The sequence below is a fragment of the Rhipicephalus sanguineus genome, chromosome 8 (assembly GCF_013339695.2).
Source record: "Rhipicephalus sanguineus isolate Rsan-2018 chromosome 8, BIME_Rsan_1.4, whole genome shotgun sequence".
Classification (NCBI taxonomy): Eukaryota; Metazoa; Arthropoda; class Arachnida; order Ixodida; family Ixodidae; genus Rhipicephalus; species Rhipicephalus sanguineus.
The window spans coordinates 4,041,847-4,067,205 of NC_051183.1; the positions used below are offsets into that span (position 1 = coordinate 4,041,847).

At 43.9% G+C, this 25,359-nt stretch overlaps 1 protein-coding gene across 1 annotated transcript in view; it reads right to left on the minus strand.

Moving 5' to 3' along the window:
• Window positions 1–25,002, minus strand: part of LOC119401233 (zinc metalloproteinase-disintegrin-like VLAIP-B) — a gene marked incomplete in the record, with an annotated part of 54,998 nt that extends 29,996 nt beyond the window's left edge. The window contains 7 exon segments of the mRNA XM_049418725.1: window positions 9,781–9,796; window positions 16,535–16,668; window positions 22,786–22,857; window positions 24,372–24,496; window positions 24,553–24,591; window positions 24,673–24,796; window positions 24,889–25,002. Coding sequence (XP_049274682.1) covers window positions 9,781–9,796; window positions 16,535–16,668; window positions 22,786–22,857; window positions 24,372–24,496; window positions 24,553–24,591; window positions 24,673–24,796; window positions 24,889–24,891 — 513 coding nt within the window.
• Window positions 25,003–25,359: the final 357 nt, after the last annotated feature.

Consider the following 25,359-nt stretch of genomic DNA (forward strand, 5'->3'; position numbering starts at 1 on the left):
ATCTGAAAGAATACACTGTCCTCTTTAAAGAGAGTAATATACGTTGCAAGTCAGGATTCACAAGAAAGAGTCAAAGGACTGTTTTTTTTTTTGGAGCGTAGAGCAGATATAAAATAACTGCTGGTGTGCTTTTTCCTCTATTGCAATGGCAGTGACATGTTTCAAATAATACAGGAAGATCATTTAGAACACGAAACCGCATTTTTAAACACGTTGAATAATGTCTGGCAATATGTGAAAAGAAAAACACTGCCTAAATACAGCAACGACGGCAGGTGATATGTATAAATATGGCAGTAATAGAATTGCTCGTCAGTCCTCTTCCGCCATAGTTTTCTGTACTGACTGACAGCCAAATAATGAAGCCCAATTACTTGCATTTTAAAAAGGGGTCATGTTACATATGCAGCTGCTGACGCTTTAGTTGGGCATGTACGTACGTGTTGTTTTCTTTTTTTTATTTCACGCTGTGCGAGCAAAGACGAAAAAAGATTATGAGCTATCACGCGCTCTATACGACTGAAAGATGTTTTAGAAAGCAGTATAGCTTTCCTGTGCTAGCGCACGCTCTTATTTCAAAGAGTCAAGTAACCTTCCATAATTAGCCAGGCAATAAGCACATGAAAATAATTTGTAATGGTATAAGCCTCAGAAACCGAATATTGTACGTCTCATAGCATATCGCAACAGATGTTATTCTAAGCTAAGCTAACATAACACGGGACGCCCTATATTAAACATAGAAACATAAACTGCAATATATACTTAAGAAAACCAAAATCACCCTGTCCTGAACCAAACCCGATGTGTAAATAACGCCTGTGCAAATAAAATAAAGAGCACGCGAGCAGTTGTCTCTCTGACACATCCTGAAGGATATCTGTAGTTATGCACCTGAACAAAATTAAAATTAGGTTTTGAAACGCTTCCATTAGTGTACCGGTTGTCCTAACTAGAAGCCTCACTTTTTTATTCGAATGTTACTATGCTGAATGCTTAACTGTAGAGACCGGGACTCACTGGCACGGACGGTGGAAGCGCAGCCACTCATTTGGTTCCCGCAAAAGTGGGTGAGCTTAACCAAAGTAGCAATTTGGCGAGTAGTAGAGCTTCATCGTAAAACAGCGCACATGCGAAGAAAAAAAAAAGGAACCGATGGCACGAGCTTGACTACGGTGACTGTACTACGCATACAACACTTCAGTTCCTCGCCAACACCGCAAACCAAAATGCCTAACGGAAGATCTGGAGAGAAGGCACTTTCAGCAGAACACTGTTGCTGCACTGCATTCGAACCAAAATGAAAGCAGATGGCAAAAAGAGGCGCCAGCGTACATGTTAAACGAAAAGGGTGGTTTCCCTCGCCAACGCGAAATCATTCAGCAACGCTGTGGGCAACGCTGCATACACGCCACACATACTTGACTAAGGCACCGAGACAACCAAATTTCGATTGCAAGTACATCTATTCAAGGTACACAATGTCAGACTTAGTGCAAAGCAAACTGCCCACAGCTAAATTGGGCCTGCGCAACTTTCTAAATAGGGCAGACCCAACATCCAACATCTGCTACACGCTGACATGATAACTCTGCGACATTTATACAGTCTACTAACTAAGCACAGAAAGCCCTCGCAAAATACGTTTGTCAAGTGATATGTTTCGAGAGATGTAGGAAGGGATGACCGATATGTGTAAAGCGATCAAACTGAAAATGCACCCAGCAGAGGTCAACATATACTGGTAAACAAAAAGCAGCAGAGACAGACGTAAGTTGCTATTTAGCCAACAATCCTCAAACCCAGACGCTTCTCACGCTTAATCCCCAACAGCGGCCAAGAGGCATCCCCTTTTCCTAATGAAGGTCACATTCATTCATTCATTCATTCATTCATTCATTCTTCATTCATTCATTCATTCATTCTTCATTCATTCATTCATTCATTCATTCATTCATTATGCTGTCACATGCTTTGCTGCGGTGCAGTTCTACCTATAGCGCCGGCTTTTATATTCCGGTCACATTTCAAAATTTTTATGCCGCCCACATCGATGAAAATCCAGTGCTTGAGTACAACATGAAAATTCTCGTCAAACAAGTATCGTTTGAAATATTAAGCGTTTTACCCTGTTTTTAAAATACCGCAGTTTGCTCCGTCTAGACACCAGATTTCAGCCTCACCAACGTCTCGTCCGTAGGTGTCTTTCCCAGGACAACAGTTTATTTTGCAAAGGTCTCACACCGTGTCTCTTCTAGAGCAGAATAAAGCACAAGATACTGTATGCTCAAGAAAGTGCTGAGAATCATCGCGCTGGTCGTCGCAGTAAGCAGTTTCTGGAAGTTGTGAGACTTTCGCTTCTAAATGTCTTAATAATAAATTCAAAAATTCGAATCTACCATGCACTGAATCTACATTACCATCTCACAAACATTGTCTTGTAATAATTTCTCCTTCATATACGACCTCATCTGATCAGTTACTGTTTTGGCACAAGGGTGTGCGAATATTGAAATTTTGAATAACGAATCAATATACTCGAGTCGAATAGCGCACATGCAAATACCGAATATTTTTCGAATATTCCGCGCCGACGGGAGAACTCCAAAGGAACGAAACGTTGGAATTGCTGGGTCATTTTTCATGATTTCATTTTCTATTACTATGATGCATGCAGTCCAAGCTTTTTACGGGATATCGACGCAGTATTGATCACACGATGAAGGTGTTTTCGCTCAAACTTTAATACTGTGGTTAGTGTTGCATTTCAACCTCCCGTTCCAAAGATCTCGAAGGCTACAGAGTCGCTGCTGCATGCGAGCTTACCTCAGCTTACATAATTGAGGTAATTTTGTCGTCACAATAATCGCAATGTTCTTTCGTTAACGTTTGGCAACATTAGTTTCAAATGAGGCGTTGCAAATATAGGGCTGCGTTCAAATAGTTCCCTTACTATTTAAATCCCCCACCGGTTTTTTCTAATGAGGGATAGGTTGTTCTGGCCTGGCGCTCCGTGGTGAGAGTACTCATATCTGCAGAAGGTGGACTCTTTTTGTCCGCTCTCTTCTTTCACTACCATTCCCCCTTCGCCAATGAGGTTTCACCGTGCTCTGCTATGGGTAGCAAAAATAAGCGCCTTTCCGATCCTCAAACCACTGATCTCCGACGGTTAGTGCCTCAAACTAATACTGATAAGAATTGTGTTTAGTACATTTGGGTGGTGTCCTAAGGCGAAGCCCCAATTTTACTCTGTGGCGGCATTGTGGTTAGCACATGTCGAGTTAGTGCTAGCACCTGGACAATTTTAAAAGGACACACGTCGAGCCCTGAACTGTACAGCTATGAGCAAGCTTAACGAGATAACGGGAACGCTTGCCGCACGTACTGTCGGCGACACCTGCCCACACCAACACTAAATTTTCCGCATCTGCAGTTCACTTGCGGCGTGCTTGTTCTACTATAAGGCGCATCGCGTCATCGGTGTGCGCCTTCCACGCAAGTGCGCTCAGATGACGCGGTGCTTGCGATGATAAGGTAGTCTCGCCGCTAATACACTGCGCAAATTCCGAGCCAGGCGTTGGTGTAGGCAAGCATCTCTAATATCTGCGACAAGCGCTGCCATGTCCATGCTAAGTGCATGTACGACTGTACGTGAGCGACTCCAAGCTAGCTTATGTTTGTGATACGCCGTTTCTGGCTCTTTTTTTTTTTTACAATTGCAGAACGGCGGAAAAAGTTGCATAACACTGTAAGTGTCCCTGAGGGGGGTTAGGAGGGGATGCTCTGGGCGGTTCGAGTTCGTATTGTCTAGAGGAATGTAGACGGGTGAGGAAGAACGGGAAGAGGTGTTGCGGCGGCACTTGCTTCGGCGTAGTGTGGTGGCGCTGCCATAGTATGACGTAGAGTACTGCGAGAAACTGTAGATGCGAGACGGGGAGCGCGCCCCCGCGTTGGAGAAACACAGCGGAGAAGCGTCAACAGCAGCAACGGCGAACCATGACTGCGAATGCGGGACCCTGCACAAGCGGAGAATGCGGCCCAAAACCCCCTAGGCCGAGGAAGAACATTGCTGTCTGCATAAGCTCACGCCGGAGGACCGAGCGGAGAGGTGTCTACAACAGATACGCCAATACGTCTTCGCTGACAATCTGTCCCCATTTAATTTTTCGACCCGAAGAATTTTATGACTTCATTGTAAACGAAATAGGCGATTTCTCCTCGCACCTGCACTATTAGGTTCAACACATCGCAAGGCGTCGTTCATATTGGTGAAATCTTACGCGAGGGCAACAGGCAGTACTGTAAGGAACAGTCTCGTACAAGTGGCATCCCTACTTACGCACGATGAATATGGGTGATGCTTATAAATACGAACCGAGAAAGCTACCTGAATAACAGAAAACTTTATGACATTTCAGCTCGCACGTGCGAGCCCTGTTCAAAGTAAAACCCGTGAAAGAGTAGCTTGTACGTCTACTTTCATTTAAAGGGACCTTCAGCTGACCGCAACTTGTGATTAGATCTTGATGGGAAATGAAAGACCGTGAATTGTAGTGACTGATTCAAGCATCCTTTTCGCGATCTGAGTAGAATGTATGTTTGCAAATCGCGTTTAAAAGTAACAAAAAACTGGTATGTCGAACAGCCTAGCGGAACAGCCTTCAAGCTGGATTATGGAGTCGTTCAGTTTGCTTTGTGTAATCTGATGCTTTCGTGCGCACCGTAATCGGTGCTCAAAATTAGAGTATGTATATGTTTTCCTTTCCGCTCTATTCTGTGCTGCTTACGAGGTAAAAAAAAAGTAGCACGCTAAGAAACGGGCCTGCGTTTGCGGCAACTAGTCGCACATGTCGACCTGCGGCGCATGCGCGCAGAGTGCACGCATGCGCGGCAAACCGCTGAGCCCAAGCACGAACCGCTCTCGCGCTCACCTCCCACTGTTTGCAGCATGTGTTGCGTGTATAGAACTTCATATTTCGCAGATCGAAAGTTTGATTATAGCCATTTCATTGCGTTTTCCGCGTTACCATTCCGTGATTAGGCACTCTGACCGGTAAACTTTCCGTTGCGCTAAAGAAAACAGGTACCATAGAGATTAATTGTCGGTCCCTTTAAGCTCTGCGTGAAAACGCGTTGTCATCAAGGCTAAAAACAAGGTCCTGTAATTAAATACGTGCGCTCATATTATTAGATATAAAGATAAGCAGAAATATTGGCTAGATAAGTACCTGGATGTATTTATCTCACGCTTCATATGTACCACGTCCATTAAAAATAAGATTTCAGAAATGTTGCTCATTTTCATGTGTGGAAAACATTTAGTCTCATTATGTTACGCTTTGATTAGTAAACTTACTTTACATTCTTTTGACTTTGCAAAGCCGGAGTGCCTTCGGCAGAATTTCTTGCGAGAGAACGTGTCACCAGGCAATCTTTTCGAAGTCTTTGGTAATTTGCCTTTCCAAGTGTTTTCTATGCAGCTTTGAGGGACATACCTGCGTATGGAGAAATACAGTGCGATAAATAAGGATTTGAAGTTGTGAGGACAAGCACTACGTATGAACAGTGCTGAACAGAGAAAAAAGTTACGCTTGTTATATGCTTCTCAGAGATGCTTCTAGCGTCTTTGTCAGCCGTATTTCACTTATAGATACGACCATATTTGTGGTGTGCTTTCATTAAGCAGCTATAAACCATAAATATTTCTTCTAACTTGTCATACATACCGCCCTGAGGAGTGGTTATAAATATAAGATATAAGAGTTATAAATATAAGAGATATAAGAGCGAGTCATCAAAGCGGCTTTTCTCTCTGTGGCCCTGACATAGTGCACTAATGTGGAATAAACTGGATTGACTCGAATTGAAATTGCTGTGTGTCCTCTTCACACAGTTAAACCCTTACGTCTAACGTGTTTCCATCAATGTAACTTGTCATGTTCAGGCCACTGGTAAACTACCATCGTTCGAACGCTAATTACGTGTATCGAGCAGCTAAACCATTCGAACACCTCACGAAGAACAGCGACCCAACAGCTCGATCGACAACCTTTGCGTCAATTCCAAAATAAATGCAATGTGTTTCTTTATTTATTTATACATACAACAGGCCTTTGAGGAGCTCAAGCAGGAGTGTGATGAAAGAAGTTTACGTAGAATACAGGGAGCCGCACATTAAGCGTGCATGCTGACAATATCACAGAAAGATTAACTCTAAATAATAATAAAGCATGAATACAAATTAAATCCCATAAAACCATGCATTCTAAGCATATTAAAAACCAACGTTGATGTCAGCTACAACATAAACAAAGGATCAACCAAATTAAATACATTTTGACATGTAGCTTGCTCAAGCAGGCAACTGCGGCTAGAAACAGCGAGAATACCTGTGAGAGACAATGCAGCTTCCGTTTTTTATGACCATTTTACTATGGCCACTGTGATGCAAATGCCTCCTCGGGTTGCGTAAGTAATCAGATCTCGATTCCTTTTCAAGTGGCCATGATATAGCTCATAGATGAGCATCAATATGGATAGAACTCTAGAATGGGATAAAACATAACTGTCTTCTGTGTGGAACGGTGGGATAGAATTTAGCTCACCTTTCATAAGTAGATGGCTAACGCTTACTAACGCTTATGCAAAATAAGCATCGTCGGAATTCCGAATTTCTAGGGGATTTTTACCGGAAATGGTGTGTCTCGACATTGCAAATTTTAGGGTTGCGGATGGGACTGGGCCTTATGTGTACCGTTATCTTCAATATAATCAGTGTCCGTATGACCGCCTTTTATGTGATCTCTAGTGTTTTCTGACTGGATTGTATTCTTGTTGTTTTTCGTAATTCTATGTGTTTGAACCTTGTGCTTATGTGATCTTTTTTCATGGGTCGACTCACTTACATGATCTGTCTTAGGTGTGATTTGGTGTAGTTTCTTTTTTTAATGGCTGCGATTTCAGTAAATTCTACTATTTGTGAAAAGGAGTCGCCGGAACTATTTAGAAGCGCCATCTCCTAAGCAAAAAAAATATAAAGAGGAAAAGTTCTCACTTACATCAGGAAGGCAACAAACTGCTCCTGTGAGCATGATGAAAAAGAAAACTGCCTCTCGTCCTTACTGACGTAGCTCATGAGGTACCCGTCACTCCAAAGGCAGTGGTATGCGCCTTGGTTTCCAGGAATGTTTGGTACTGGAGCCGCTTGGTCATGGCTTGATCCCATTCTGTACGGAGTGAATGAAATAATTGTTTGATAAGTTGTGCGGATCACCGCCGGGTCTCGATTTTGTGGTTTTCATAGATCTGTTGCTCACAACTTGTTGTTTGTTTGTTTGCGTGTTAGTTTTCTTTGCCCTGTCTGCCAGCATAGGTGGTCGTTTGCTAATCTATCACATGATTAAAGCGTATATTTTGGCCCACTCTAGCTATTTATAGTTACTCTAACAATTCACGACACTAACGAAACCGCCAACTGTCGAATAACATTATTATTGTCCTTATGTCTTTGGAAATGTACTAGCTGAACTTCTTCATCTTCTTTTTCTGCTTATTATTATTATTATTATTATTATTATTATTATTATTATTATTATTATTATTATTATTATTATTATTATTAGTGGTATAAACATTGAAAAAAAATTCACAGCATATTCACGGGGTGAATGATGATGAGTGGGGCGAAGCTCCGGAGGAAATCATCGGTAAACGGTGAATACTCCGAGTAATTCGCCCAGTATATGATCAAGTAAACACGTGAGAAACACCGTGTATATATTAAACATCAAACTTTTATTGCACTGTTGGTTTACGTGGTCCCTTCATTACAACGGTTACCCTAGCGTACGTCGCCACACTAAATCGCACGATTGCCTTCCACCAATGACACGCGCCATGTGTGAATCTTCCGTGAATTCTACCCAGTACATCATCAACGACATAAGATCGGGCGTGTTTATACTAAAGGGTCGATGAGAGTCATGTCGACTTGCAGCTGTGAATTTTTATTGTTTGATCACGCACAGGAGAAATCTCACACAGGCACTACCTTGGAGGTCAAAATCCAGTGCCTATATATACGGGGTGGTCAGTGAATGGTTGTGCAGCGCGAGCAGTCGGTTTTTTCAATCAAGAAACTCGCTAGCAGACGCCGCCTGCGTCGGCATATATATATATATATATATATATATATATATATATATATATATATATATATATATATTTACGAGGTGCGACATTTTATGTGAGCTGCTACAAGCTATCAAAGATCGTGTCATTTCGCTCTGTCCTCGGGCTCCTGCCGTGTATATGTCAGTGCGCTATGTCGTTTTGAAAAGGCTGTGTCACTGTTTCACTCATATCGGCGAAAGTGCGCGTCAAACCTTATTGCTGTCGATATGAAGACAGTTGCACTTTCCGGCAATCGTCCCTGGAATAACAATCTTAACGTTTCCGTGGAGTAATTTCTATTCATTTTTGATAAGTGCGGTATCGCTGGCACAGGCAGAAGACAAAAGCTCGAAACAGGTGCGTGCTTCTGCTACGCATGAGGTGAAGCCCAGGAGCGTCTCTAGAAAAGTCGTGCACGTCATGTCCCTTGATTCAGCGTATTTTAATGCAGAATAAATATTTCGTTTGCTCTATACAAGCTGAACATGGCGGCTGAGGAACACGTAGCATCAACACTACAATCATCAGCACTATAATCATCATTATCATCATCATCTTACCACCATCGTGTTCGTTGTAATCACCGTTATCAGCACCAGCAGCATTGTAATCGCTTAGAAATATCTTTGATTCACTGCTGGAAGAAGGCTTGCAATTTCGCTTTCAGAGGGGATAGGAATGTGAGACGTTTGTTCTCGTAGCTATTCACTGCAGAAGTTTTTTTTTTTATGAATTTTTTTTTCTCTGCTTCGACCGTTTTCACGACAAGCCTGAAAGCATTCAGTTTATTTAGCAACACAAGGTCAATACATTGAAAAGTTAAACTGATAATTTCTCGTCTCATTGATCGCATAACTCGATATGCAGTGACGGCCCGCCTAAACATCCAAATATGGAAAATAAATTCGCACTTATGTATATTGCTCTACCTTTAAATATGCTGCAGCCGAAAAAAGCGTCACCCGTCAAATGTACATATGTATACAAAAAAAATTAAATAATTGAGGGCACTTGAATTCAACCAAAGAAAGGAGTCCAAAATGAGTTTGACTGACGCAAGTAAAGTATATATAGAACATGGCAAGTTGGAAAGGAACAAGTCTAGGCTAGTTGATGCATATGAAAAGAACTTTAAAAAACATGGAACGTAGGAGGCGGCTACAAAGACAGAGGCAACGCAAGTGATAGGAAAACACTACAGGAAAACCCAAGGCGACACTAGCGCTAGTGTTGTGCCTGTTTTTGCAGCCGTCTGTTCCGTCCTATTTTAACCTGTTATTGAGGCAAGATGAAACACAGAAACTAGCGGGAGAACTATACAACATTACACACTAGGTTTCGAATATCATACGTACATGTGCGCCAGCTCGTGAGCCAGAGCAGCAACACCGGCATATCTTCTCCCGATGTCCAAGCTTTCACCTACCCTTCGCCTTGTGCACATACCTCCGGTCATGGCCAACCCTAAACAAGAAATGAGGCGGCAAGTGCGAGTACGCGTAGGCAAGATTCGATGGCAAACATTCAGCTTCAAATTTATACAACCCTGAATTCTTTGGGACTGTAGTACTTACCTGCTACCCCTGGCCTGATCCGTCCAGTGCTCACGCTCACCATGGAGTGTCTAAGGGAGCCGACATGAATGGCGGTTAGAAAGCTTCTCAAGTTTGCCTTTATTGATGGGCGTAGAAAGATGCGAACAGGCACGTTGCTATCGCCTTTTCCTCAGGCGACACCAGTGCGCGCTGCATCCGTTATCGACAAAGTAATCGAGGTTTTTAAGCATGAAATGCTCTTGGCTCACGTTCTCAGGGACCTTCAAGTGACCTTGAGCCAGTCGTCATCCAGATACTTCAAAGGAGACATCCGGGAGCACAACGAGAATATTCGGGCATCGTCAACGAGACGAGACATCTCGGCAATCAGCCGAAAAGTTGTAAAAAAACGCTGTCTTAGGCAGTCGATCCTTCGTACAGGACCGCATTACATACCTTGGGCGCGATACAAACAAGTTAGCAAATATATTGCTTCGCAGTTCTTTCTAGTGTTTGCTCGCACTGTCACTGAAGCTGTAACTTCTCGTACGCTGAACTCTTATTTTAACAGAGAAGCTGATTAGCAAATCGTTTCTTGTGAGTCGATCACAGAAAATAATCACCATCTTAACGGCTATGTGCCACTGTGCGGCTACCTGAGAACGAGTACAGAGAAAGAGAGAGAAAGAATGAAATAGAGAAACAGACAGAGAGACTTAAAGAAAGCTACCAAGAAAGACATAGAGAAACATTCTTGCCGAAAAGAGATTCTTCACGAGGCGGGATTCCGACCCGCCTACCCTCGATCCGAAGGCACTCGGCTGTACAAGAACGCCAGCAGAGTATATCATAGCCTTGTATAGTATAGTGATGCAAGGGGGTGGGAAAGAGATGTGAGGGTGAGGAGGAGGGAAAGGAGGAGGAGGAGAGAGAAAGAAATGCAGAAAGAAAAAAGAGACAGAGAGAACATCAACGAAAGAGAGAGAAAGAATTAGAGAGAGAAAAAGATAGAAAGAAATAGGAGCCAAGCATCACGTCGTCTAGCGACCAGATACCGCACCACTTTGCCAAGCCGCGCATTCGCAGTAGCTAAGCCACGCCCACCGACGGAGACATAGCAAGCAACCTCCGCTCTGTAGTGCATAGTCTGGCTGCGTATTCCCGAGGAGGAAGCCGCGCATCTCGAACAGGGGCGTAGCCACAAATTTTTTTCGGGGGGGGTGGGGGTGTTCAGCCATATTTTATGTATGTTCGTGCGTGCATTTGTATGTGTGCGTGTATATATATATACACCGAATCAAAATTGAAAAAATTCTGGGGGGGGGGGGGGGGTTGTATGAACACCCAACACCCCCTCCCCCCCTCCCTTGGCTACGCCCCTGCTAGACGTGTCGGTCGACGGGGAGTACGAGCGGCGACGGCGTTGCTGCGCTGTGCCAAGCTTTGCGCGACTTGGTGCAAGCTGCCCTCAATTTTTTTTTTTCTTTCTCTCTTCATGTGCTTCACAGGTAGCTTTGTAGCCCTTTTCATTGCTGTTGTATATCAAGAACGCAGGATCAGAGGGCAGAAGAGAAACTTTATTGAGCTGCTCGTAGTTACAGAGCCTCGAGCAGACTGCCCCGATGAGGCGGGGTCCTCGAGGAGGAGGAGGGCCGTTGCGTCGCTCTCTTGTTTACAATACATGGCGAGAGCGGCCGTCCCGGGGAAACGCGACTCTACATGCATTTTTGTTCACGGCGGCTGCAATAGTACATAATTCACAGCCGCGCACAGATGTAAACACGGAGAGGCCATGTGGTCTCTCACTATACACACTCACGTTGTTAAACACGCACACTTTGCCGTTGCTTATATGTGTGTGGCTTTTTAGTTCCCAACATCTTCCTCCCCCCTAAGACTAAAGGTGTCGTAATTCAGACGTTCAGGAAAACGTCTCATGCGCGTACTACGCCTGAGAACGTTCCCGTTTCCACTGTCTGTGTTGGGAGGTGATTCCGAGGGCTCCGCGTCTGAACGCGACGGCGTCAAGCCCGGAGCTGACGGCGCCGTGCCGACGGTCTGCGCTTCGTTTCCATTACCCGTCTGTGGGCAGCTTATATCGTCCCCGTGAAATGGGATATCGCCTGGCGCACTGCGGCTGCGCAAATGGTCTACATGGCAGAATCTTACTTGCCCCGAAACAAACACTAGGTATGTCATGGCGGACCTTCTGTGGACTATCTTTCCGGGAAACCACTTAACGGTTTCACCTCGAACGCTTCTTACGTAAACGAGATCCCCTTTTTCAAACTGTCTTGAGCGACCTCGGTGTTTGTCCGCGCTCTCCTTTATGTGCGTTGTTTTTTCGTTCATTTTTCGTGCAAGGTCTGGTTTCAGCATTGAGAGCCGCGTGCGCAGTTTCCTGCTCAAGAACAATTCAGCTGGCGTCTGCCCTGTGAATGTATGGGGAGTGGTTCTGTACCCAAACACGAAGTTATCCACTTGTTGTTGTAGTGTTGTTTGCTGGTTTTTCTTTTGGTCACTTACTCCCTGCAGCAGAAGCGACTTCTTCAGCGTTTGTACTGCTCTTTCTGCCGCCCCATTTGATTGTGCGTGGTAAGGGGGAGTTAGCGTGTGTTTCACACCGTTTGCTTTTAGAAAGTCCTCAAATTCTTGGGCTCTGAACTGAGGGCCATTGCCTGTAACAATTTCGTGTGGCAATCCATATGCAGCAAACATAGATCTCACTACTTCGATTGTCTTTTGCACTGTTGTGGAGTTCATGATTTTTACCTCTAGCCACTTCGAATGGGAGTCCACAGCAAGGAGAAATGATTTGCCATTTTTCTCTGCAAAATCTAAGTGTACTCTCTCCCACGCATTCTCACACCATCTCCACGGTTGCAATGGAGTGGGCTGACCGCACGAAGCAACACTCTGGCAAATATCACACTTTCTAGTGATTTCCTCAATACTGCGATCCATAGCAGGCCACCAGACCATTGATCTAGCGATTGCCTTCATCTTAGTGATACCGATGTGCTGTTCGTGCAGCAATCCAAGAACGTCACTTTGAAGTGAAGCGGGAATCACAACTCTGCTATTCCACACTAAACAACCCATGTGCACACTCATTTCTAACTTCCTTACAAAGTACGGCTTTAGCTCGTCAGAAACTTTGTTTGGCCAACCACTCCATGTGAATTCACGTACAACGCGGAGTACTTCATCTCTGGCTGTCTCTAGCTCAACGTCTTTAACTGTGACAGGAAGGTCTTGTATCGATGCAAAATAAAAAATGATTTCAGACTCTTCAGTAGTTTCAGGCAGGGGGAGCCTCGACAAACCATCAGCATTGCCAATCGTACGTCCTGTCTTATACGTGACCTGGTAACGGTAATTTGACAGTACGTGTAACCAACGGTGCACTCGCGCAGCAGCCACAGAGCTTGCTGGACGCTTAGGGTCAAAAAGAGCAGTCAGTGGCTTGTGATCCGTGAAAATTTCGAACTTGCGACCATACAAGTACTTGTGAAATTTCTTGATTCCAAAAATAATGGCAAGTCCTGCTTTCTCGATTTGCGCGTAATTGCGCTCAGTTTGGGTCATTGATCGAGACGCAAAGGCAACAGGTTTTTCATGACCATCAACCACATGAGACAGCACTGCCCCTAAGCCGTATGCAGACGCATCACATGTCAGACGCAAATCTTTTCTGACATCATAAATCTGCAATAGCTGGTTATTACACAGCAATTCTTTGCATTCTCTGAAACACTTGTCACACTGACTTGACCATTTCCATGCACTTTCTTTGCGTAACAAGTTGTGTAATGGCTCAAGCAGAGTTGCCAGATTTGGCATGAACTTCGCATAGAAGTTAACGAGGCCAAGAAATGCCTTGAGCTGTGTAACATCCTTTGGCTGTGGAGCATGCATGATAGCTTCCACCTTGTCTGGTGCTGGGTGCAACCCATTCTTGTCAATTACGTGTCCCAGATAGCGCACTTTACTTTGAAAGAACGAGCATTTTTCTGCATTAACGCGGATTCCATGATCCTGTAGCTTCTTAAGCACTCTTTCGGTTCTTTCGTAGCACTCTTGCGTATCTTTTCCTGAAATAAGTACATCATCTAGGTAGCATGCAGTGCCAGGAATTCCTCGTAAAATCTGGTCCATTACTGCTTGGAACATCGTCGGAGCGCTTACTACTCCGTACGGCAGTCTTTTAAATCTAAAAAGACCCAAATGAGTGTTCACTGTCAATAGCTCTTGGGCGCGTTCATCAAGTTGAAGTTGCAGGTAAGCCTTAGAGAGATCTAGAACTGTGAAATTTGTGCCTCCCACTACAGATGCAAAGATGTCCTCCGGTAAAGGCAGTGGGTACTAATCCACCTCTATACGTGGATTTGCAGTAATTCTGTAGTCCCCACATATCCTAACAGAATTGTCTTTCTTTGGCACTATCACAAGAGGGGTCGCCCATTCACTGCGCTTGACTCGATATATGATGTCAGCTATCTCAAGGTCATGCAATTCTTTTTCAACTTTCTCCAACACGGCGTATGGAACTGGTCTAGCCTTACAAAAAAGAGGTGACACATTCTCTTTCAGAACAATGCTCCCAATGAAGCCCTTGTACCGTATCCTTTTGCAAACACTTCATGGTACTTTTTCAAAAGAGAATTTTCTGTCTGAATGTTGTACACAGGTACGACTTCTGACCAATCTAAGCTTATTTTCGACAACCAGTTACGCCCCAAAAGTGTTGGCATCCTCAAGCCCGATTCATGCTTGACTATTACAAGCGGCAGCTCATGGCGCTGTGTGCCATGGCTCACATCAACTTGCGCGGAACCCTTCACATTTACAGGTGTTCCGTTGTATGTGACCAAGCGCACATCAGTTGCAGACCACTCAGCATCGGGAAAACATTTTTCGAATTCGCTTTCCGGCATTATAGACACTGCTGATCCTGTATCAAGTTCCATTGGAACCTCTTTGCCATTTATGTGTAGCTTTACTACTAAAGGAGATGTCTGACCATCTCTCTTGTTATGCCCTATTGCCAACAGTTTAGCCTCTGTTGTGCTTTGGTCAATGCCATGCGTTTTTTTAGTTCGACATATTTTAGCAACATGGCCCTTTTTCGAACATTTGAAACACTGACTCTGCAAAAATGGACATGCCCTAGCAAAATGCTCATCACCACACCTGAAACATTTTCCTTGTCCCTCGCGAGAAAGTCCTTGTTTCCGCGGCTTCCCTGGTTTACAGGTGGCAGTCCCCATTGTGGACGCTGTTTTGCTTTTGCTCATTGGCTTCAATTTAGGCGTCGGCTTGTTCTGCCAGTTGATGTCGCGCAGGAGCTGGGAGAATTTCTTTGTTGTCGTTCTTTGCGGTTTCGATGGCGGTGGCGATGTTTAGAACTCGTTCCCATGTCGCCTGCTTGTTCGGTAACGACAGCAGACGGCATCGGATGTCCTCGCTGCGAAGACCCGAGATTAGCCGATCTCGAAGACTTTCTTCAAGGAAGCTGCCGAACTCGCATGTTGCCGCTATCTTCTTGAGCTAGACGACGAATTCTCCAATTGTTTCACTTTGGCCTTGATCCCTGCGATGGAACCTGTACCGTTCCGTGACTATGGATCTCAGTGGTGCGTAGTGCTCGCGCAGCACTTTCGTGATATCAGCATACTTGGAGTCAGCAGGACTCTTAGGCAGCAGAAGGCTTCGTAGTGTCACGTAGGCTTTTTCACCTAGGACTGTCAAGAGCACTTGCGCCTTCCTCGGCTCGTCGATGTTGTTAGCGCTTGCGAAGACCTCGAATCTTTCGATGTAGACTTCGATGCTTCCCGTGTCGGGACTGAACTCAGCAAGCCTTCCAACCGGCGTCGTAACCACGCTGCGATCTCCTGATGCTGCTATCCCTTCTGCCGATGTTGCCATGATTGAACAGTCCAGTTTCACCACAGCAAGAGGTCGTTAACACTTGTCTTGTGATTCAATCGGAGATGCCATCTTCGGTCTCATCGGATATACCATCTGAGATCCCATCCTCGTCGCCAAAACTGTTGTATATCAAGAACGCAGGATCAGAGGGCAGAAGAGAAACTTTATTGAGCTGCTCGTAGTTGCTCGAGCTGCTCGAGCAGACTGCCCCGATGAGGCGGGGTCCTCGAGGAGGAGGAGGGCCATTGCGTCGCTCTCTTGTTTACAATACATGGCGAGAGCGGCGTCCCGGGGAAACGTGACTCTACATGCATTTAGTTCACGGTGGCTGCAATAGTACATAATTCACAGCCGCGCACAGCTGTAAACACGGAGAGGCCATGTGGTCTCTCACTATACACACCCACGTTGTTAAACACGCACACTTTGCCGTTGCTTATACGTGTGTGGCTTTTTAGTTCCCAACAATTGCCAGTAATTTTGCAGCATCCAGGTAGTCATTAAAACACCATATAGTGTTCTCTGTTAACCACTCGATGGTATTTAACACCTCATGTCTAATATATCATGCAATATATCAGACGGAACAATGCAACAGCTTGCTGAGATCTAGTGGCACTTTTGAAGCGAAATACAATGTTTACAATTTAGGGAAAATAGTGCAGGCAGGCAGGCAGGCAGGCAGGCAGGCAGGCAGGCAGGTAGGTAGGTAGGTAGGTAGGTAGGTAGGTAGGTAGGTAGGTAGGTAGGTAGGTAGGTAGGTAGGTAGGTAGGTAGGTAGGTAGGTAGGTAGTAATCTTCGTTAAGGTCCTGAAGAAGTCACCTACCCCGTAGTTAATGTCAGAATGACGTTATAGGATGTGCTCATTAAGAAATTGCTGTGAAGATCAACGTACCCGGTGACCAGCATTACGGCGTCGGCACCCACGAAGTCCCTCAGCCGCCCTTCAACGTACGACTGAAAGTTAGTTAGTGTACTTTCAGCAATCATATCCTTTCCGTACATGATCTCATAGGAGTCCTGGCCCCACTGCGCACATAACAATAAAAAACATGTTAAATGAAAACATACTAAAGCTGTTCTTAAATATAGAAGCATAAATTTTGGTTTTCTCGACAAGTGACCGGACGCTGACACATTTTAGCGTTCACGACAAAAATAATTAAGGCAGCATAGCACTAGGCGTGCGAAGCCTGAAGGAAGTGTGGAGCTAGGCGGCCTTGCTTGTTTCTCTACTTTTTTTCCTGTGTTTGTTTTTCTATCAGCTCTCTGTTTCTTTTTCTTTTTTTGTCTCTGTTTATTTCTAGCTCTTTCTCTCTCTCTCTCTCTTTCTTTCTTTCTCTTTCTTTCCTATCTTTGTCTCACACACTATCTCTCTTCCGCTCTCTTTCTTGCTTGCTTCCTCATTCTATCTCTTCTTTCTTTCTTTCTCTTTCTGCATTTCTTTCTTTATATATGTCTCTTTCTCATTCTTTATTAGCTATGCTTTACTCTCTTCCTTCCTCCTTTCCCTCCTCCTGACCCTCACTTCCCCTTTTCTACCCCCTTGCTATACGATACTATACAAGGCTATGCTATGTTCTGTCAGCGTGCTTGGACAGCCGAGTGGTTGAGACGCTTGCCTTCCGATTGTGGGTACGCGGGTTCAACTCATGAGGAATATTTTTTCACCAAGATTTTCTCTTTCTTTCTTCTTTCTTTCTTCTTTCTTTCTGTCTTTCTTTCTTTCTTTCTTTCCTTTTTCTTTCTTTCTTTCTTTCTTTCTTCTTTCTTTTTCTTTCTTTCTTTCCTTCCTTCTTTTCTTTCTTTCTTTCCTTCTTTTCTTTCTTTCTTTCCTTCTTTCTCTCTTTCTTCTTTCCTTTCTCCTTCTTTCTCTCTTTCTTTCTTTCTCTCTCTCTGTACTCGTTCTCTCCTCTCAGCCATCAGGTTTATTACAAGCCACGCCGGAGAAATCGGCGCACGCGCTTTGAGAGCGAAGCAGAAGATGAAGAGGACTGAGAGGAAGAAGAGGACGAAGAGAGCGCGTGCCGATTCATGATGATGACAGTTTCTGTTCGCACTACCCGGCGTAACGAAAAGCTTAAAGAGCTCCGCCTTTAAAGAAGTGAAATTTGTCCAAATTGGCATTTATTATTTCAGTCATTAGCCATATTTATTAGGCTTTCTATTTAGTCTGGATGGCGAGGGTTGAGGGTTTAAGATTACTGCAGGAAACTGCAAAATATGCAGATTATGAAACATAGGGTTTAGAGCGAAGTGGCCCCATTTAAAAGCAGCTACCAAAGTATTGTCACCTGAGAGACTAATTCCTTAATAGCGGACCAAATTTGCATAAAGTGTACTGCTTTGTAGTGCAACAAAAACTGAAGACTATCGACAATTATAGACACGCATGTCGAGTTCAGCGGTAAACTACACACCCCAGACATAATTGCACATTAAGTTTATTCTGCGCACAACACCGGCAATTCGCACTAATAAAGACTGAAAAACACACAAAAAGATGATGAGTATGCGTTTTTTATCGCAAGCGCACTACTAACAAAATATTGCAAGCCTTCCCTTCTATAAAAGCCGGTTTATGATAGTTACTGCCATTACAGGGCATGTAGAGACAAATTTTCTGTATACTTCGTTTTCTGCCACAGCAAGACCTTTCAATTGACACTCGGTGTCTGTGTTGCATATTTCTTTGCTCTTGTGTGCATGTTTGCAAGTCCTACTTTCTTCTGTGATGAATCTTTACCAACTATAGCTCAACTCTCTGTAGCCAAAACAGCTCCACCCTATGATTTTAAGCTGAGCTTACTTCCCAAACCATATAATACTATAATAAGAAGGTCGATTCCTATTAACTTGGTGAAATGCCTTTTTTTTAATTGTGCCAGAGCCCTGAATTTCCTTTTGAGCCTCATTACCAACAGCTGTCAAGTACCTACTGCACATTGGAGGTAAGCTAGCAGTATGTGTGACTGCAGAAGAGTTGAGATCAGGGCCAATTGGTTCATGATACTTGACGAAAGCCAGCAAAAGAACGGGACACGAGAAAGGCAGACACACACACCGCTGGAACTAACAACTGTGACTTTATTGAAGAAAAACATTCAACCAAGAAACCTCACAACGCATGTGCAGCGCGTCTGTATCACCTGCAACGTCACCCGGTGAAAGATTACGCAATCATCTTTCTTGCCATCATTTCAACACACTAAATTCCTTGTCAATGAGGCAAATTGACGGTTTGCTTATACATCTATCTCCGCTTTTCCTAATGTAGATGATTGCGTAATCTTTCACCGGGTGACGTTGCAGGTGATACAGACGTGCTGCACATGCGTTGTGAGGTTTCTTGGTTGAATGTTTTTCTTCAATAATGTCACAGTTGTTAGTTCCAGCGGTGTGTGTGTCTGCCTTTCTCGTGTCCCGTTCTTTTGCTGGCTTTCGTCAAGTATCATGTACCAACTGGCCCAGATCTCAACTCTTCTGCAACGTATTTCTTCTTCCCTGAGCATCTATCTAAGTGTGCATTCTACTGAGATCCCGGCCGCGGCGGCTGCATTTTCGATGGAGGCGAATATGTCTGAGGCCCGTGTACTTAGATTTAGGTGCACGTTAAAGAACCCCAGGTGGTCGAAATTTCCGGAGCCCTCCACTACGGCGTCTCTCATAATCATAGCTTGGTTTTGGGACGTTAAACCTCAGATATTATTATTATTATATTGCATTCTACTGAGGACCAAAGGACGTTTTGTGTCAGTGCTATCGCCTTCTTCACTTGCCGTCCGCGAGAACTATCCGTTTGCCTTAAGATGAACTCTGCACCCAAGGAAATGGTGGCGTTCTTCGGTCTACTACAGCCGTCATCGGGGCATTGGAGGCGGATAGTGAAAATTTGGAAATCGGAGTGCTGGCGACAGGTGAGGCTCCTACATGACTTACTACGAGTTCTTTGCCTTGTGGGACGTGATGAACATTCCGGGGTTCAATGCCTCTTGGAGCATCGGCGCTTGGCCGCCCAAGCCACTGAGGTATTTTGGAACCAGTTGAGGAAATACCTACCCAAGAAGGGAAGGTCCGAGGCTTCTAGTTGCTCGGTCACTTACCTTGAAGGTGTTTCAGTTCCGGGAGAGATACATGAGCTTCTACAAAATGGGCTTAAGTTCAGTATGACCCCTAGTGTCACTATGCCTGCACTTTTGGCCACGGTTCACAGGGTGTCTGAAAAAGCGGGCAAGGACGAAAAACAGCGTTGCTTGTCCGAAGGAGTGGATGTTCTTTCAAAGGTTCGCCGTAGCCAGCTCGGACATAAAAATCGTCAACTCAATCGTGTTGTCGACTACTTCGATGAAAAGGACTTGACTCTGATCGAGGCGGACAAACAGGGCGGTTTTGTTCTCCCGACGAGCAATTTCGGAGAAAAAGCACTGGATGCCGTTGCCAAGAATTTCCTGCCCACAAAACAAAAACCTTCAAAATTGAAGACAGCGGCACTGAAGCTTTTGAAGGATAAAAAGTTGGACAGGTTATCTCCAGCTGTGAAGAACTGTAAAAGGAACTCTCTTCAAGTGTTTTTCTCTGCAAAAACTCACAAGCCAGAGTGTCCTTTCAGAGCCATTGTAACAGAGGCAGGTTCCTGGCAAAAGCTGGTGGGTCAATTCCTGCAAAAACACCTGAAAAGCATCCCAGTGCAAGACCCGTACGGTGTCGACTGCGCGTATGACGTCGTGCAGGTGCTCGACGAAGGAATTCCAGGAGCTAATTTCGCCTTTTCGATCGACGTTGAAGATTTATTCTACAGCATTCCACATGACGATCTGCTTTTGGCGGTACGCGATGTAATAGAACTCTCGGGGCCGATCGCCTTCCAGAATGACTGTGGTGTTGTCTGTTGATGCCTTTTTTAGAATTGTTGACGATGTATCTGTCATCCACGGTTGTAGAGTTTAAGGGGTCGATGTTCTTGCCAAAGAAGGGGTATTTGCATAGGGTCAAGCGTTGCTCCTGTGCTGTGCAATATATTTTTAGCTCCTTCTGACAACTCGCTTCGGGGCTTGAAAGATCATGAACATGTCTGCCGTATCTTTAGATACGTCGATGATTTTCTCATTGTTTTAAAAGTGTCTTCATCTGACTCCTTACCTGGGGTTGTACACCAGGTCGTGGAAGCTTTTGAGGCTTCTTCTGACGCTCTTAGCTTCACCCATGAACTTCCATGCAACCGGTCGATCAGATTTTTAGAGCTTCAATTAACGTTTCATGATGATGACCATCTTTGTTGGTGTTTTATGCCTAGGAGTAAGAAAGCTCTTTTGCCGTTTGGGTCAGCACATTCAAAGATCCTTAAAAGAGGCATTATTTCAAACTGTTTCTTAAATGCTCTGAAAAAAAGTTGCCCTCACGCTATGAAGACCAGCCTAGACAACCAGTTCGAGAGGCTGGAAGCTGCTGGTTACCCTAGGGATCTGCTGTACGCGGTGGCAGAGTCTGTGCTACAAAAGATTAAGAGGCCGCAAGATAGCACTGGTCTGCCAGCACAACGCATTCAAGAGAAACCGTTTGAAATCCTACCTTACATACATAAGGTTTCACATAATATCTAAAAGTTTGCCGCGCGACAGGGCGTAAATATTGTTCTTTCAGCTCCCTGCAAACTTGCTAGCCTATGCTCACGTGTGGCTCGTGGAAAGACTAGCAATCCGGTGTGCACTACGAAACACGAGCGTTGTTTCACGAAATGTGCCACACGTTGTTGGTTAACATTCCGTTTGACCTGTGATAAGGTATACATCGGCCAAGCCGGCCGATGTATTAATACTAGGTTGCGTGAGCATCACGCTTCTTTGAGTTCAAATAATGGAGCGATCCTTGCACGTCACTGTCGGGAATGCGGTTGCTACCCACCCGCTTTTCAGTAATGTAACTTATCTGGGAAAAGGAAAGGGCAAAGAAGAACGGGAAATTGTGGAGGCATACTACATTAGGAAAAGCGGAGATATATGTATAAGCACACCGTCAATTTGCCTCATTGACAAGGAATTTAGTGTGTTGACACGATGGCAAGAAAGATGATTGCGTAATCTTTCACCGGGTGACGTTGCAGGTGATACAGACGTGCTGCACATGCGTTGTGAGGTTTCTTGGTTGAATGTTTTTCTTCAATAAAGTCACAGTTGTTAGTTCCAGCGGTGTGTGTGTCTGCCTTTCTCGTGTCCCGTTCTTTTGCTGGCTTTCGTTAAGTATGTGTGACTGCTGCAGTGAAATCTCTCGTCATATTCCGTGGTTCAGCCGCGGTCCGCATGCTGGCATAAAAATCGCTTGCTACACTGTGATGGACAATTAGTTGCCGGCCATGTTTCCGGCGGAAAAGTTATCGTCACGTGCGCTTGGTGGTATTGGTGATGGTGGTACGTAATAAGGGAAGGGTTCAGAGCACGTTTCGGCTTAACACACGGGTTCACATTGTGAATGAAATCGCGAATGACGAAAATTGCAGCTTTTACACTGCTGTTATGTAAAATAGGTACTGGATCTAGGTATTCATGAAAAAAAGAATGCATTGGTGTTATGGACACTAGTTTATTGTTTTCTTGATACTTTCGATAATTCGGCATTCAGTTAATTAGGACATTTTTCCCGGTGCGTGATATCTGCATTAACGAGCTTTTACTGTATTATGTTTATTTACTAGCTTGTGAAAAGTGTTACGTTCATGATATGTGTAAGCATTGTGAAGCTTTCTAAAGCTGTCATTACTGCTATTTCACATTCGGTTTCGGCATACGCTTGCAAACCAAATATTATTAATAGTCCTAGCACGACAGCAAATCATGGCTAATACTATTTCACCGAATTGCTTGCCGGATGGCATATCGCGAAAGAATGTAAGATCGAACATCGTCTTAATCTATTTTAAGTGTTTTATCTTGCGAAAAAGCAAAATAACGGTATAAAAGCCTACACGCGGTGCCTTCTATGATTTCTATTTACACTTCGTTTTTTTTTCTGCGATAAAAAAGACTTAACAAAATAATGCATTGCAGCTGCATTTTAATTTCATAATTTCGGACCGCACTGATGAAGTTTTAGTTTTCAAAGTGTCGGAAGCTTTACAATTTGGAGGTGTTTTGTTGTAAATAAAACACATACCTCTGCACGTTCAACGCCAACCAGTCTGGGTACGATAGACACATATCGTACACTTTCGTAGCGTAACTTCACCTTGACAACATGAGCAGCAAGAGAAAAGAAAGAATATAAAAATAATTAAAATGTAGGGCCTTCTTAAGCTCAATGTCATTGATGTGAAATTTCTCGAACGTGTTAGAAAGATTATTCTTATGTCCCGAAACATGAGCCAAGCAAAATGCTCGCACAAGCCACATTATATTCACACAGGTGCACGAGACATTCCATAATATACAAAAGACAGCAACATGAAGATTTATCGTAGTGGTCATAAAGCGCGTCAGGCTGCAGACGATGCATTAAAATTCACTGTGGTCCTATGTGTATAAGGTGACGATTATGCACTTCATATATGACACCAAACTTTCCGAAAATTTTAAATCGTGTGGTTCATACACGTTAAACACACATGAATACACGAGAACAATACGATGGCAAACATGCGAACTTCATGCGGAAGCATGTTTCGCGTCTCAAGGAGGACGCCAGGTTACACATGATCAATGGTACACTAGTTGTATTCCCAATTTCATGGGGAAACATAGCTGCTGCTAGCATTTTATGAACTATCCCGATAAATCTTGACAGATAGCAAGTCTATTTATTGTTTTTTTAATCAAACTATCACCAATTTTTGTTCACTTCACCAACATACGACATTACATATCATTTGACTTTAGCTACTTTATATCAGTTACTTTTGACCAGGCTGTCCTTTCACAAGTGCGCGAACCTGCAACCACAATATTACAATGTCGTTAAATTTCCCAAAATAAACGGTGTTCCGGAACGATAGAGGGTATTGAAGAACTTGAAGCGAGTGCGTGAGTGTTGTACAATGTGCCTTTGAGGAGCGTCTATGTGTCTTTCAGGTGAGAAGCCTCGGGTTCGTTTTTTACTTCGCGACGAGAACCATTGTGGAAGAGGAGTAGCCGGCGCCACGCATTGGCACCAACCTCTCCTTATATACATTTAACTAAAAAATGGCTTTGTCAAGCATTTCCGTAAAGAGGGAAGGGGAAGGGGGGAGCGGTACGCCCCTCTGACGGCATACTGTTAAGGACAACTTGCCAGTATACGCTAATTTTGAGCCATATAATTGAGTTTTGCCATTATGTGTCACTGAGATTTCTTAATCACGCGAAATATTACATGAATACTTCAACATAACCGCTGTAACACCACTCCTGCTATTAATTTTTGCCTAAAGCCCCATACACACAAGAGTCATTCTTGCACCACTCTTCTCAGAAAAACGACTCCCTAAAGATGAGCCCTAAAGCAGCCGCAACAAAAGGAATGCTTGCAAATGTTTCACTCAAATTTCATGTACATAAAGCACATAAAAGCTGTCCTTGTGTCGAACTGCCGACGAAGAAGAAAGATCTTCTCATTTTCTGCATTATGAGTGTGTTAAATCAATTCTCTCATAAAAAAATGCGCTGTACTGACGACAACTGCGCCGTGCTTTGTTTCCATCCAATATCTTGCACACAAACATGGTAATTAAATTGTGAAATGAACGACTTGACGCACTAAAGACTTACGCCATTGAAGAATATGACGAGGTAGATTATTAATTTCTGAAGAGTCGCGAAGTGCCTGCTGTGTTCGTAATCCGATATTAGAAAAACATCCGGACGGAAAACTTTTGGAAGGTCGGCCCTGGCCTCTGAAACATATTTTATGGTTGTATCGTTTGCATTTAAAAAAAAAAAGGCAACTCACCTACTTTAAACTGCTGAGGGGGAGGATCGAATGCTGAAACTAACGAAGTGGTGAAGCGAAAACACATTTAATTTGCTGTTGCCTTCATGTACTCAAAAACAGCTATTTCAACAGACTTACTCGATTCGTTGAAATTCGCTTCGTGTGGCTGCACCGTATAAAGTTTGTGAGCAATTTGCCCTCTGTCAGACCTTTCAGCTTCAAATAAAGGTTCAATCCTGTAAGTGTGGTTTACAAGGCCTTCCTGAATTTCAATAGGAGAAAAGAAATTGGAAAGTTAGGGACTCATTCGTATTCTTAACTTCCAAAATATATCAGAAGGTGAAACTGGAATACCATGACGAATCCTTGTTCAGTTTCTTCAAGAAGGAGAGAAGCGAAAGTTCTCTTGTTCTCGAAAAGGCTTTTTTCGATATTCTTGGAGTCGATCTGTCACCCCGAAACGACAGTAACGACCCATCAGGCAAAGACAAGTAGTCCCTTTCAATAAAATCAATGTTTGGTGTTGCAAGGCATAAATTCAGGAAGTTGATTTTTCATTTCCTGTGCCCCACACTGCACTGAAAATATTCTGCCACTTTTCGATTAATTCACTTTAGCGATTCTGGCATCTGCAGTAATGATAATTGTAAAGATCGTAACATTAACATTTCGTGGAGCACCAGCCTGACTGAAACTGGTTTATATGCACGATACCAGCTTGAGGAGCTAGCACTTACGCATGTTTTTGTCTGCTATTCACGAGAATTTCGCCTTACAAGGACGTTTATAGTGACAATTCCTGACCTTTGCGACTTCTATGGTTTC